The 15,266-nt window shown below is 48.6% G+C and overlaps 4 protein-coding genes across 4 annotated transcripts; 2 read left to right on the top strand and 2 right to left on the bottom strand.

Annotated features, from left to right (window-relative positions):
* The first annotated feature begins 260 nt into the window (after positions 1-260).
* Positions 261-1,024, top strand: BO88DRAFT_142507 (uncharacterized protein). The gene has a single exon (XM_025701458.1). The coding sequence runs from the start codon at positions 393-395 to the stop codon at positions 834-836; it is 444 nt and encodes a 147-aa protein (XP_025559320.1). The 5' UTR covers positions 261-392; the 3' UTR covers positions 837-1,024.
* A 276-nt stretch (positions 1,025-1,300) lies between these two features.
* Positions 1,301-1,788, top strand: BO88DRAFT_142496 (uncharacterized protein). Its single transcript, XM_025701457.1, has one exon. The coding sequence runs from the start codon at positions 1,418-1,420 to the stop codon at positions 1,703-1,705; it is 288 nt and encodes a 95-aa protein (XP_025559319.1). The 5' UTR covers positions 1,301-1,417; the 3' UTR covers positions 1,706-1,788.
* Positions 1,789-2,392: 604 nt separating this feature from the next.
* Positions 2,393-3,918, bottom strand: flbD (putative MYB family conidiophore development protein FlbD). Its single transcript, XM_025701456.1, has 2 exons — positions 3,779-3,918; positions 2,393-3,626 (listed from the first exon to the last, which is right to left on the bottom strand). Exon 2 carries the CDS (start codon positions 3,559-3,561, stop codon positions 2,632-2,634), a length of 930 nt encoding a protein of 309 aa, XP_025559318.1. The 5' UTR covers positions 3,562-3,626; positions 3,779-3,918; the 3' UTR covers positions 2,393-2,631.
* Positions 3,919-6,568: 2,650 nt separating this feature from the next.
* Positions 6,569-6,951, bottom strand: BO88DRAFT_457222 (uncharacterized protein; the record flags this gene model as incomplete). The annotated part of the gene is made up of 2 exons (XM_025710985.1): positions 6,569-6,873; positions 6,924-6,951. The coding sequence occupies 2 exons, from the start codon at positions 6,949-6,951 to the stop codon at positions 6,569-6,571; spliced, it is 333 nt and encodes a 110-aa protein (XP_025559317.1).
* Positions 6,952-15,266: the final 8,315 nt, after the last annotated feature.

The following is a 15,266-nucleotide window of genomic DNA, read 5'->3' as shown; positions in this document are numbered from 1 at the left end:
CATGCGTCTGAGAGATATCTACATAGTCATGCGTACTTGATACGAAGCGTAGGATATCCCCTACCGGCCAACGGCCGTCAGAGAGGGTCACTGGAGAGCCAACGTCCTCCAGGACGAGCTGCATCATCCTTTCCTCACCCTTGAACTTGACTCCACCCAACCTTGACTCCAGCTGAATCTGCACCGCCTACCGGTAGGCGAGCAGGAGCTGGTATGCTCATGCACGCATGGCAGCGCAACAGTGGTGCGTGTGAGATGTTCGATTGGCTGAAACAGACCACCAGTCGTGGGTATGCAGTGCGTAGAGCACTGGAGACACTCCATGAGTGCCAGTGCATACATAATACACCACACAGAGTGGATTACAGCTCCTGCGTTCGGTGACCCCGCCGATGCCTTCATTCTTGATCAGTCATGGTGATTGCCTGATCGGCATACGTGCAGCACTGTCCCCTTCACTGGGTGTGGCTTGGTATCCGTCGCGAGTGTGGCGAGTCAGGTTGGGAAGGAGAAGCCATGTCTCCGAACAGCACGTCACGATTGGGATAGCCCAAGAAGCCACTAGTGAGTTGGACACCCAAGTCCAGACCAGGAAGGTCGTAGTGGCACATCTCGAGGAAAATGGTGGCGGGAATGGAGGGGAAAAAAGGAAAGGCTGCTCCATCGTCCTTATCGTTCGTCCTTATGCGCTTCCCTTATTTTTCTTTTCTTTTTTTTTTTTTTTCATTTTCACTTTTGTCTTTTCTTTTCTTTTTTTTTTTTCTGCTTCCCTTCTGCCTGTTCTCTACTATAGGCTGCTTTGGAGCCCGCTTCTTCGGGGACCGCTCGATTGCTGACATGACGAGAAAGCCATTGGGGAGAATGAAGCCCGTCGGATTCCCCATCCCCCATAACTCTCTCGTACCGCGGATGGGTCCCAAATGAGACAGGCGGTTGTTCAATTTCCAACAAGCTTACTTACCTTATCCAGGCTGAATGCTTGCGCAAAGGTAAAAACAACACAATAAAAATAAAAGTAAATAAATAAATATATCAAAACAAAAATCAAAATAACAAAACGGGACAGCCCTGCTTCGAGACCGTTAGCGACATGTGCGTAAACGAGTAAAGAAAGGGAGGGTACAAAAGGAAAGGGAGGGGTGCTGGCGAATCAATCCAGTCAAATCGGAATCCACCAAGTCCCTGGGATAAACTTTGTCTGGCTATCAACCTTACCTCCCAACTGGGGCCAAATTAACGTAGTACTTCAGTAAGAAGAGGAGGAGGAGGAGGAGGAGGAGGTGGTGGTGGTGGTGGTGGTGCTGGTAGTGGAGGGGGGAGAAAGGGTAAAGCCTTCCGGCCATTGAGAGCACCCATTGACACTGGCCGTTATGCATGAACCATCACGACTTCCAATATCCACACCCATTCATTCGCCATGCCAATCCCGAAACTCCAAGTGGAAGGATTGGATCAGACAGTCGTCAGCTGTGTTCCTAATGGACCTATCCATTCCACCTTTCCCGTAAAGATGGTCTGCCATGCGCCAACGACGGTTGGTGGATGCTGTCCGGTGGTGGTGCTGCTGTGTCTCTGTTCAGCCAACCTTGTATGTATGTATGTAGTATGTGGTGGTAGTTTCCACTCCCTTCAATGTGAATTCATAAATCATTCTTCTTTTTATTTCAATATTCCATATTCCATTTTAGGCCTTTTTTTTTTCTAATCCCGGGTTTTCTTGGTCTCTTCCGAACCCAGTAATTGTGCTGTCACGCTGCCTTCCCTCCTTGAACCTGCTCGTGTCTCTCCCATGCAGTCTCGCCTCGTAACTTTGGGTCGCCCCTTGCGTTCTGAACCTCAGATTCCGCGGCTTTCACGGGAAGACAGGAGCTGATGACAGCCAGCCACAGTCACGGAGGATATGCGGCGTTGTTCCAGTGGATCCTCGCCCCCTATCATCCTCCTGGGCTCGTCCATGAGCGCAACGGTCAAGCCTGGCTGGCGCCCAAGAAAGTAAGCCTGCCAGATCCGGAAATATCATCCCCCATCCAGAATGGGTGTGTGGTGGCCGCGTCGAGAGAGGATTTAGTCAAAGAAACAGTATTCGGAATTTACAAATTAAGGGAGAGAAGAGAGGAGTTATTTGAGTGGGAAGTATTATTAATGTATCATTAAACGATCATCTGGTCGATAGCGCAATGTAACAACCAACAGTCATGGGGTATTATTAGATCCAAGCTCACAGTACTTTCCAAAAGTCTCCAAAACCAAACCATATACATGCAAACAATGGACAGCACTCCTCAATCTCCTCTATACACAATGATTAACCCCATACCCAGTAAGCCAAATGATGAGCGACAAAGAAAATAAGGGAAGGGAACACAATAACTATGACAAAAGGAGATCCCGAATGCTTTTTTTGGTACCGTAAGGAAACCGGGCCGTATCCACGTGACCCGCAGTGGAAATAGCCGAGCCGAACAATCCAAAAAGACAATATACATGAGGTGATGATATAAGTACAAAGGAAATTATGCCAAACAAAGGAGTGACGAGGGTCGGGAGGTCATGTACATAAAATTTCCCATAGAAAATCGATGACAGAAGAAAAGTTCGTTGATCATATCCAGCAATGGTCGCTATCGTCATTTAGTTGAGCAAGTTCTGAAGACCCATCCGCGAGTCGCGCGGGGCTTCTGTCTTGTCTTCGATCGGAGCAGACCATGTGGGAGATAGCGGAGAGTGCTGGTTCCATTGCTGGTGATCGGAGATCCACCGTTGCTTCAACGAGAGATCGTGGTAGGCATAGATCTCATCCGAAGTGCTCTGCCTGCGGAAGTCGCCGTATTGCTGTCTCATGTCCACCGGAAGGGGAAGAAGCTGTGGCGAGGCGATGGTCCTGGGAGAGGAGGAAGAGACGGAGTTGTGGTCCGAGATCATGGAGGGAGGCTCCATGGAAGAAGCTTCCGAGAAGGCAGGCGAGGTGAGAGGAGTTTCGACAGGGCGGTTAAGAGCAGGAAGTGTGTAGATCGGGGTCAACTGGCGGGGGCAGTCGATGGAAGAGGCGGAGAAGGAATCCCTCCGAGATGAAGGAGACTTGGTCCAGGAAGTCAGAGGTCTGTCGTTGGAGATGGAAGAGTAGCGAGAGCGGCTGATGGGGCTGCTCATGCCCAGAGAGGCCCGCGCATATGGGGCCTCGACCCGTCCGTGCATCGTGCGTCCGGCGTGAGGCGAGCTGGAGGTAGGGAGACCTCTTCTCTTGCGGTTCATGCTGCCGTTCCACCAGTTCTTAACTGCATTGTCGCTGCGGTTTCCAAGGCGTCGTGCAATCTCAGCCCAGCGCTTGCCCATTTCGTTGACCATCCGCTCGATCATCAAGCCCTCCTCAGCAGAGATGGGCTCACGGTTCAAAGAGGGCTTGAGGTTCTGGTGGAAGCGCTCCCGGCATTGCTTGGGCGAGCGGTAGTGCATGTGCTGAGAGATGCGGACCCAGTTGTTGGGGCCTTGTTCGCGAACCAACTGAAGGAGCAACTGGTCCTCTTCGGGAACCCAGGGTCCACGACGATGAGTGGGAGCCATTGCAAGTACTTGACAAGGAAGAATTGATCCGAGTGATTGATGGAAGAATTTAGGTAGTTGAGAATCTAAGGATGTAATGTTAGACTCCAGAAATGCCAGGAGGTCGGAGAGTTTTTAAAAGAGAGTTGGGGACAGTCGAAGGGGAGGCGCCGACAGAGTTCAGGTACTATGCGTGGGCGGGGAGGGTTGACGTCTTTAAAGGGAACAGGCTTCTTACCGTGGGGTTGGCTGTGTGGGAGGTTTAGTGTACCCGGAGCGGACTAGACCAGACACACACACACACACACAAGTGTAATAGACACACGCGGGTGATGGATAAGGGACGAGAGTAGGGTAGATAGACAAGCAAGGAGGGAGGAGCAATGACCACGCAACCGAGCTGTTGGGTTATGTAGGAAGCAAGAGTGGGAAGTTGGGGAGTGAGAGTTTGTTTGATGATGGAGAAAGAATAAGGTTCAAAGGTGCGTCGTCGAGGTGGTAGATATATAGGAAGAGAGGTGAGACCCGGAAGGGGGAATTGGAATTAGAGAAAGGGCGATAGACAATAGTCGTGTCAAGGAGTGATGGAGATGAAGGTTACGATCATCTATTATAGCAACAAGCAGCAGCAGCAGAATACAATGACCAGGGAGACGGGTCAGAGAAAAATGGCTACTGCTCCACACTTAGAGCACGCTATAGGAGAAGATCTGATCCAAGATCTCGGAGCTGACAGTTGTGTCGGAGGAATAAATTTAATAATAATAAATGCCAAATATTATTGATTTTTTTTGGAATTGGATTTTTCAATTTTTTGTGTTGTGATGATTTTATTTTTTCCTAATTTATTTTTTGATTTTCTGATTTTCGATTTCCTGGGCCCCCCCTCCTCTTTTTTTATTTTTTTATTTTCCTGACGCCCCAGTCAGTACCCGCTCGGTATGTATGGTATTCTCCGTATAGTTTACTTTTAGTACCGCAGTATGCGTGTAAAATACACTAGTCACGAGTAGTAGTAACAGGTAGTCCTTAGTAGGGGGAAGCTAGGTATTAGGCAGGTACCACCTCAGGTAGCCTTCCTCAAGGAGGCAGAGCTAGCCTAGGGGCACAGACCTACTAGGCTAGTCCATTTGATTAATTTAGATTGACCTTCATCCATAGCTCTACTACTACTGCCCTTTTGACGCCCCAGGCTGTAACTATATGGGAGGCACTGCGGGTGCGGGTTATATGATGACAAAAAGAAAATAAGAAATAAAAATTAATCCAATGTGTGTCTGGACTATAACCGATCTTTGGAGGTCAAAGTGGGGAAATGTGAGGTTGACGGGCAACTTCTTGCAGTATCTCTTTTGGGTAATTCAGACCCATCAATTGACAGGGGGGGGGGGGGGGGAAGAGAAGGAAAGAATTGCAAAGCAACCACACGACCACCGGAGGGGCTGGAAAAAAGGAAACAGGGCAGCTATCAGGATCAGTTGCAGCAGTCTCAGAAGCTGGCGTTTCCAGATCGTGGGGAGAGGATTTGCCACTATCCAATACCTAGTATAGGTGCTAACCTAGTAGTGAATGATTCTTACCAGAGGATCGGTGTTGCAGCAGGGATCATGGATGATACTATTCTTACTGGCGTGGTGAGGCATAGAGATGGATACTCTATAGTCGACTTGATCCTTTTTCTGCAACTAATTTGCCCCCGTTCCTCTCTTTCGTCAAAGAACTGCGGTATCGAAGAACATTGTGTAAGAGACAAGAAGCAGGCTGAGACGTCCAGGGGAACCCATTCCATGAATCGTATCTGTGACAAGGCTACCCTGGTTGACACGAGTGCCATCTTCTTACGGTGTGCCACACAGGGCATCTAGCAAGCATGCTATCCTGAATGTGATTTTTTGACTACGGCGTTTCTCGGACATCACATCCTGGGCGGTTGATCTACCCATCCATCGCTGATAGTTTAATCCTGTTGGTGACAAAATCCTCTCGATAGAGACTAATTGCCTTGACCGGAAAGAATAGTAATGGATGGATGGATGAGAAATTCCAACTTTCCGCATCAGCCCAGCTGATCCGACAGATAGGCGCGATGAAACGTACAATAATAGCAGCACGACAGGGAGAATTAATTAAAAATTTGTGGATGCTTTTCAAAACACAAGAGGGAGAAAAAGTGCGAGAGCAAGTCTACGGTACCGATCAGTCGGGCGTCGACTAAACGGGAAGATCCCAAGCCTAGTTGGTTAGTTCACGGCCCTTTTCCGCTTCTTATGGCAGACTGCAGACCATGGGCGATCTATCCACCAGATCCAGTTTCGACTGCTACTACTAGGTAAGTATGGGTACGTATGGTTTGGCCCATGCTCGTCAAAGTTCAGGCCCTGACAGGAAAACGGGAGCGGCAGAAACGGTCTGGGAGGTAGGCGAATGAGGATAGGAGTGGTCATACTGACCGGATGGGTTTCCATGGGTCAGTCAGGCGGGGCGGGCAACCTCGGAATTAGAAATTCTGATGGAGGGCAGAGGAAAGAGCGAAAAGAAGACACAGAGAGCAGGGGACAGGGAAGTAGATTACCGATTTGAGCAAGATGCGGAAAAATGACAAAGAGCACCCCCGAGTAGTTGCATAATGGCGTTAAGGTGTACCGAGATCGTGGACAGGCGCCCGCACAACCACCCCCCCTCCTTGGGCTTCCTTCTCCTCCTTCTCCCCCAGGCAAGTTGATAGGCAAAAAGGGCCATTGTAGGCAAAGGATCGAGTCATGGGCTTGTCCACTCTAGGTATACATTGCACTTCATCTATGATTATTATTATTGAGATGACAATTCTTGTTGCGCATTGTTCACAGCTACCAAATACTGGGTAAATTTTATTCTTCCTCCCCCCAACCCACCACCATATTTACTATTGCTTGCAGTAATTTGATTCGAGACCATGTCCATCAGCCAGCCATGAACACTCTTTTTTTCTCCCGATTTTTTGCCCTCGAGTAAAGTACTACTAGATACTACTACAATACGTAGTTAGCCCTCAGTAGTAGGAGGAATTTGTAACCCTCCTACTTTTGGCCTCACCCTTGGCTGGTGGCGCCCATTGGCCGCCGCTAACCCTCATCCGCACCGGACGCAGGCTTGATCCCTCCTCCACTCCCCGTGGGCCGTTACCCAGAACATGAACCGTTTGAGTGGGGGCAGTGATTGGTGCAGAGCGGCTAGCGCCCTTTGAAGATTTGGAATCTTTTGGCTTTGTCTCATACCCGGTAGGGTTGGGATCGACATGGGGATCGTACGCAATCTCGAATCTGGGCCGGAGTACCTTCGCGCCGGTGCTACCGGCTGCCAGGCATAAGGCAAGCGCACTTACCAGAGATTACCAAAGATCGGACTCGTTCTCACCACCCAGCTGTTAGTCATCTTGGTCATAACTCCTTGAGGTGACCAATCATTACAGCATATTGCCTCGGATATCTTTTCTCGCTTTCCATCGTTTTCTTACACACAGATGCTAACTACGTACTTACTAGCCCACTTGATCTGAATCCCTCTGCACCAGAGACACGGGACCGCTGTCCCGTCACCTCGGTTCATTGTCGTTTTTTTCTGCATCCCGAAGTCGATCAGGTACGAAGATAAAGGACTTGAAGTCGATTGGCTCAGAACAACGCAGTGGATGCCCGTGCAGTTGGCTCAGATAGGTACTACTACTCTTACTACAACCACTAAGCAGTGGATTACTACTATTCGCTCAATTGGGACGCAACGCTGAACCATATCTTCATTCTCCGTATAGAGTAAACGGAAGGGGAAATGGATGGGAGAAAAATTGGGTTACTACGTAAGTAGATTTCTCAGGTTCATCCAACCAGCACCCAGTATACAAGTTCCTGACTCACGTTGACCTGCAGGGTTCTATCCGGGTGAGGGATCCGCGACGAGACTCGCCATTGTAGGCAATGCAACAGAAGTATGATAGATCTCATGGAATCCTCAGGTTCCCCCTTTTCGGAATTGCCCATCAATGTGGCAGAGTGGCCTTCTGCCTCGTCATTGGCTGTTCGCCTTGAGCATGGCCCTCCCAGCCAGGTACTAGCCTCACCCTGCTCTGCAGCTATGGAGTGCGTACATAAATTAAAAAAGCCCCGTATATTGTCCTTTCTACGATGACTTTGGTCACGATCATCCGGGGAAGGTCGGAAGATTCCAAATGATACGTGACCAACGGAAAGTACCAGTGCCTTTTATGAGGGGTTACCTGTTTCCCTAATCCAGACAGAGTAAAGTGCTTGTCAGCTCACCACGCCGGTACCGTCCCGCTGTCATACTAAGCGGTGGGAATGGATGGGGTCACACTCGAGAAGCTAAAGTTAACCATCCAAGACTATGGGTTTACTAGTCTTGTTCGCCTGCCATCCATCCAAAAACCTTGCCCTCGGAACTATTGTTCGATCGGATACAACGTTGCTGCGATTGGGCGATCTAGGTTGATCACTCTATACTCGATGTAAAGCGCTTGGCGAATCGAAGGCCCTGGTAACTGGTAAGAGTTAGTGTGCCCTCGATTCCCAGTGGCGTGGGAAGGGGGGGAACAATAAACTTCGTCAATTGTTCAAGACGATCGGATCCAGATCATCGTGCAGTCGTCTCTGCAGGTCTATCATCTACTCTTCTCGTCCAAACTATTAGCAACTATGAAGGCATCGCCATGTTTTGCCATGCGTCGTTTTTTTCTTGCAGTAACTATTGTTCCAGGTCACCACCACCCTCCATCGGCGTCTCCGAGAAAATCTTCCAGGCTTCTAGTTTCCCTGTCTAGCCTCCCCCCGAACTGATGGAATTTGATAAAGATTTTCTCCGGATGAAGGGGGAGGGGGAGGAAATATTCGGGGTCATCCGACTTGTATTGGCTGGATTTGTCTTGTCACAGACTCGCTCGCTCTCACACACGCTATTACAGCACAGCACAGAGCAACAGATGGTCCCCCTCTCCCGCCTTACATCGTTTCGGAAGTTGTGACATACAGATTCTCTTACTGAATGCTGTGTGGGTAACCAACTGTCACCTTCACCGGCTCAACGGAAATTCAAAGCTCCATTTTTTTTTTCTCTTAGCAAAGCGCAGTTGGCAGAGGTTACTCGCTTACAGGTCACCAACGGGAAAGGGCAAAAAAAGGCATCTCAGGGGAAGAGAGTGCCACGAGTCAAGCCGTTGAACGTCATCAAATCATGGAGCGCGCAATGGGAAAAAACCTACAACATACTTCCTGTAAAGTAAGGATGGAAGCGAAAGAGCTGTGTGGAGTGTGGACGGTTAGAGTGTAACTTCACTTGTTTCGGGCCTAATTGTCATCAATACCGCCATACTGGTAGTACCGCAGCCTAGTTACTGAGGTATCAGTTACCAATTGGTTCCTCAACTCACCTAAACAGGCTAGTAAGCACGAACCCCTGAGGACCTGAACTGCATGACGTGACGAACCACTGCCCCATATTAGCAGCTGATTGGTCTGCCAAAATAAGGTATTTGTCATTCTGGAAGCGCGGGGCTAGTCCCATCTGGGTAATGATGATTGCGGACTGGGAGGGGGAAAGTCTAGGGAAAAAGAGCGATCTCGGTACTAGGCCTTTGCGACCTCGTCAAAAGGACGAAGACGCACTTAGATTAATCTTGATTGAGGCGAGATTAATGCAATTGACAGGTACGATCTGGAGAAATGTAATTGATGGTCTCGGCTCGCCATAGTGTTTTAGCCATGCTTTAACGAGGTTCTTTTTTATTTTTTATTTTTCAAATGGACAATAGCATTCTCCTTCTTTGGATCTTTTAGTCATTTTCTTTTTTCCACCATTCCCCTCTCTTTGCCTTCGCCTCCACACAAAACACACGCGCACACCTACTATACACACAAGCTGAACAAAAAAAATCAAATCATATTGTGGGCCGGACCGCCAACCAAATCGCTCATAAGCATCCCGTCAACAACTGTTGTGACCCAGTAATTATTAGTGGGAACTGGAATACATTTCCACTACGTTAGATACTTACTATAGTACACATCCATTTACCTCTATTACACACTTACATTCCAGGTCCCCGAATCCTGCCATCCTATCCATGTCAATTGTCAACGTCCGTTAACGAATGCTCCCGCCCGCCTGGGCTTACTTCGGATATACATGAAAAGTAACCTGGCATTACCCCGGTGATTTAAAAAATAATTATAAAACCCGCTTGGTATCACAAGAAAATCTCAGTGTCCCCCACGACCCCATTTTACGGAGGGCTTTTTGACTTCAATAAAGAAATCAGGGGAAAAGGTGGGTGGCTCTGAGCGGTGTCAAACGCCATCTACGTCGTGGGAGGGTTACAAGCCTGCCATGTGGACGGGTACTTGCGATCTGCCTACTTAACCTCGTGGTACGGAGTACCGTGTACAAAAAAAAACGAACAAACGGATTTACATACATGGTTTACTTACTTACGGGGAACAATCCATACATCACTTTACTTACGCAGCTTTTTCCCACTCGGTTAGTACTAAGTAGTTAACTACGTACCACTAGTAACTTTCCATTATTTTTAAAATGTACTTTTAAGAACTACTGGAGTCGACATACGTACGTCATTCGTTTAAAGATGTTACAAAGTACCAAGAAAATGCGATGTGTGAATCGTCCTTTCACAACACCACAGCGGCCCGCATAAATATATATTTCTGACGGAGACAGATGAACAACAACTACTACTATACATATGACCGATCCAACTGTTTTGAACACCGCACAGACTAGCTGTAAGGTACCATCACTACGTACATACATCAAAGATAAATAGTAATAAATACTAATTTCATTTGAATCGCGACCATGACTACTCCAGACCCAGCTGGACGGAAGCAAAGTAAAGAAGGAACCCGTGTACTATTGAATTGATCACGAAGAGGGGGGGCCACACAAGAAGTCTAAATCCTAGTAGCGATGATGTACAGTGCTACGACCACCTTACTAAGTTACCTACTTACTCTGACTTGCCCGGTCTAGTCTAACTACTTTGTTTAACCCCGGTCGATGGTCCCCGATGTACCTTGGCCTTGGGTTGCCAATCAGAGACACGGGAAGTATTTGAGATAAACCCTGGTTGACCCATACCTTAGCGTGCAGCACCCGGGATTCCTTGATTGATCTCCCCTGCCACTTGCCAGATCTGAAATATATTCAGCAGTGCCTGGCCACTGAATATATTAAATCTTCAGCTGTTGCTCCACGATTAGTGTTGTTATTTTTTTGAAGGGTGTAAGATGTTAATTTTGGTACCTGTCTACTGGGCGCTACTGATTTAGTTGAATATGATTTTCGTGTGTGTGAGAGGGGATACAAGGCGGATTTTTGATTTCTGATTTTTAAATTTGTTCTCGGGGTACTACTACTAGAAGGTCAATAGAATATGTAACAGTGAAGTTCTAAGCGAGAGCGCGACCGCGCGACCGACTTTGTGTACCTCCACACACATACGCACACAGCGTCCGCAGGACGTCGTACAACCGTCAAATCAAAAGGAAATGTAGTAACGAGAGAGAGAGACAGGGTGAGAGAGCAAGACAAATAGATGGGCAGGGATCCCCGACTGCAGGACACCGTATGGGGGGGTCAGTTGAAGAGTGGAGCGAACGGCTCTCTCGCATCCCGCCGCTGTTTCCTGACTGTCGGGCCTCCAAGTCTGCGAACCTCAGGAGGTCCGAGCACCGCCTGTCAGTTAGGGAGTCTTCTTGTTTTCCGTGATTTGAGGAGCCAATGGTATTTCAGTACAGTAAAGAAGACGATAAGTATTGAGACAACAACGAGTTTGCTACTACACTGCTATTCATCTTCTTCCATTTTTGGTCTTGACGCTTTCATGAACCATAGTAGAGATAATGCATGGCTGTTGAGTTGATAATTCTTCCGCGCAGTATTCATTTTTTTTAGTTTCCAATTCTTTCTTTTTCCCCTCCCTCCCATGCGTTTACCGAGTCAGTAGACCCCGTTTGTGTACCACAGTCCCGACACATGCCCTGTCGATTTATACCGGTTGCGTGGATTTCGAACCAGCGCATGATTAGAATCGGGGATTATAGTACCTGGGAACTTTTTGGTAAAGGATTCATTGTCTTCATTCAGTAATAGTAAACAGGAGGGTGCGATCGTAAGTTACCCTACATCGTCTTAACTAGTGTTGAGACATTCTCGAGGATAGGTCGAGTCCGTACTATGTTGTTGTATCCTTCTCAACCTATCATCCTTGCTTGGTGGCACATACTGTTCATTTTTGATTTTTTTTCCTCTTATTTCTGAATTTATTTCATGTATCCGTTTTCCGTATTCCTAGCATTTGGGTCGCCTGGACCTTGATCCATGGTCAAAAAAACGGTCAAACCCGTCCCGTGATAGCCAGGATGGATCGAGATATGGGCGGTTCCAGATCTACCTAAAGGTACGTGTATGTATTCTGTCGTCCTCCTCCTCACCTCGCATCTGATGTCGGAGAATGTGGAATCAATCCCGGTGGTACCCAGTCCAAGGACTCCATCGTTAGCTAGCTAGTATGGAGTAGATGGGTAGACCCATGACGTCGCGCGGTATCTGATGGAGGTGGAGAATTTGAAAGAGGGGAGGGGTGAGGGAGAAAGTGGTGGTGAATGTGAAGGGAAGGGTACATACAGGATGCAGCAAGAATTGGCAGGACAGCCCGTGATTGGATGCCCTCTCTGATCGGGGTTTATGTCTTCCCCTTCGGGGACCATGTGGGTTCCCCGATCCTTCCCAGATGCCCGGCTGGGCATTGCCCCGATTATCTCTTTGGGTTTAGTGTGACAAAGGAGGTGCTGTGCCCCGTCCTCCCGGCTGACCAGGATCCCCACCGGGGGTTGTGTTACCTTACTTCAGCGCGGTAAACTAGTTGACTGTATGGATTTACCGTATCTATTTAGTATAGTACGCTTAGTACAGAGTATCTGTAACCAAGTAGAAACAAACCAGTTGACCTTCACTGCCACACACACACACCAAGGTACCATCCTCCTCCCCCCGCTTCGTTTTTACGCTTGCGAATCCCAACAAGGGGATAGAGGCACCATGATGCAGCGATAATGGCTACACCGCAGGATTCCTTCCAGTACCACCCTTCCGTCAGAAAAGTAACTATCTCAGTATCTTATCCACAGTTCATACATATGTATACATCTGGAGTCGGGTATTGAACTAGGTATGCCTGTCTGCCAAAGTAACCAGGTAGTTCCCCGTAGAGAACTCGATGTATCTATGATGATGGATGAGTGATGTATAGTGATATGATACTATGCATGGTTGGCTAGAATAAGTATACTAGTACTTGGGAGCGATGGTTGGTTGTGTAATGCTACGTCTTTCGTCATAGGCGAGGTACAAACACATTGTGGTCCTATGGTATTTCCTGAATTGGAAGGTGTAGAAGGATGGAAGGAACTATCTCTCTTCCTCAACTCAAGAAAACCCATCATCATCATCATCATCATCATCATCATCATCTTTTCCTTCTTCACCATCCATGTATACATAAATGTGCTCAGCTGGAGTTACTTGGATTTTCCTTGTACTACCCCTTCCACAAACTCTGGGGAACTCCATCGCGCTTCCTAGAGGTCGGATACGTCGTGTTGACGCGGCCAGTCACTGTTACTACCACCATGGCAGAGCTGTAGTGAACTCTCTCCAATGCAGCTGACGCCTTGATCCCATGTCTTGGGGCGGTTGTGGTGGTGGATTCTTGGACCAATGCAGATTAATGTGATGTGACGGCACTATTGACTTTTGTCGAGACTGGAATGCAACCAGCTTCGAGCCTTCCCTGAGATCTGACAAATTGAGTGAGAAACTCTCTTTTTTCACCACCCACACCCTCTTGATTCCATTCCCAGCGATACTTGTCAGCTGGTAACTAGAGGGGATCACAAGACATCATCAGCATCGGCATCATTCTCATCAGCATCAGTGTTGCCCGTTGTACTTCTACTCCAACCGTTACCAGACCTCGTTCTCCACGGCACTCCCGCTGTCAAAGAAGTTTATTCGTGACCGGTGCCAACGGATAAGTGTGCACCTGCAGCCTAGGTCCCGTGGTGGTCAGAGAGTGATCAGAGTAACATACAACTAACGTCCTGGGACGGGAGGCCCTGCCACCTGGGGCCAAGAGGTGAATCATCAATAGGATGGTTCACGGATTACCGACTGTAGCGAGTGGCAGGAACATCAGTGGGCCTCCGGGCCAACCAGACCAAGCCAGTGCACCCGAATAAACCCAATCTACCCGGTCAAAACTCAATCTTCACGACCCAGTCAGCCCTCAGTCCCGGCGCTGAGGTAAGGACCATTGGAGCCGTGGATGTGCCGTCCTCCTCATCCAACCAAGAAAAAGAACCCACGAGCTAGCCGCGAGCCCGGGAACGGCGGCCGCTTCCCTCACCAAGAAGGATTGAATCTTGGTCCGTTTCCATGGCCCTGGAGCCACCCGTTCTTCCTTAATCTCCCTTCTTTCCCGTCAAATCCTCAGTTCTTTGCGGAGGCTACCAGTTTGTAGCAGCCCTCAGATCTATTCTCGGCACATCTGGGTCAGAAACTGGAACTAGGGAGTGTCGGATCGGTTGGTTTGTCGCACCACTGACAATGGGGCATGATGGATCAATCGCTTGCTAACATCAGCCGGGGAGGTACTGAGAATAGGAACGATGGAAACGATGGCGTCGCACTACTTGTCCCTAAGGACCCAGGGTTAAGCTTTGGCCTCAATCCTTTTTTTCTGTGCAAAAAGAAAAAAACCCACAAAAGTAACCGAGAGACCAACGAGGGAAAAAGAAATAAATGAAAAGAGGGTCTGGAACGGCAAATTCTTCTGCACAAGCCGTCCTACGATGACTTTTGACGACCGTGCATTTGCCGAGTCGGCGTCTACGTACGGCTCCATAACGAACTACTCCGTCAGAAGCCATCTCCACTACCCTCAACTCCTCTTTAGGCAATCCTCCCCCTCTTTGGCGATCCGCTCCTGGCTCTCCAATCGAGCCGTCGGGGAAGACTTCGGGAGTATACCTGGCAGACGGCACGGAAAGGAACAAATAAGGGGAGGGTGAAGATAGCAAGCGATGCGACGGTGCCCACCAAGACCCATGCTATGCACTGCACTGGCCTCTTTGAGCCAACATTTCCGGAGCTATAGTGGCTGAGAAAACTGATTGAAGCGTGCAGAAAGCCGAGATGGCTGCATAATTCCACGCGAGGCCTTTCGATTCGCTGCCAAACTTTTATGGTTCACTAGACGCAGCAGTCATAGCTCTCTGCACAGACTTCCACTTGTGACATTGGTACTTCTTCTGGGGGCCAATCGATCCCGTTCGTATATCCAACGGTGAGACGGCCTAACTTACTGTCTCTTAGCTGGAAGGGCAGAAGGAAGAGACTAGGGAAGAACACACAAACTCTGTTGAGTCTGGACAACATCCAACGTACTTCCCTGTTTCCGCCTATTACAGATCCAAGAACTATTCCCTCCTATTGATGAATCCACTCTGTGGCTGGGCTGAGCCGTACATTGCCCTTTTCTTTTTCCTGCCAGAAACCCATTCCTTGGGCCATGTGGCTAAGCTGGGCTCAATTTTGTGGCTACGCTTGGGGGCTACTAGGGACATCTTCAGGAGACCCTGGTCGCCACTAGATCGATCGAA

The sequence above is a fragment of the Aspergillus vadensis genome, assembly GCF_003184925.1.
Source record: "Aspergillus vadensis CBS 113365 unplaced genomic scaffold BO88scaffold_25, whole genome shotgun sequence".
Taxonomy (NCBI): Eukaryota; Fungi; Ascomycota; class Eurotiomycetes; order Eurotiales; family Aspergillaceae; genus Aspergillus; species Aspergillus vadensis.
This window is presented reverse-complemented; position numbering and strand designations above follow the sequence as displayed.

Coding starts and splice junctions, on each gene's coding strand:
- BO88DRAFT_142507 (XM_025701458.1), top strand. CDS start 393: ATGCCTTCATTCTTGATCAGTCATGGTGATTGCCTGATCGGCATACGT.
- BO88DRAFT_142496 (XM_025701457.1), top strand. CDS start 1,418: ATGCCAATCCCGAAACTCCAAGTGGAAGGATTGGATCAGACAGTCGTC.
- flbD (XM_025701456.1), bottom strand. CDS start 3,561: ATGGCTCCCACTCATCGTCGTGGACCCTGGGTTCCCGAAGAGGACCAG.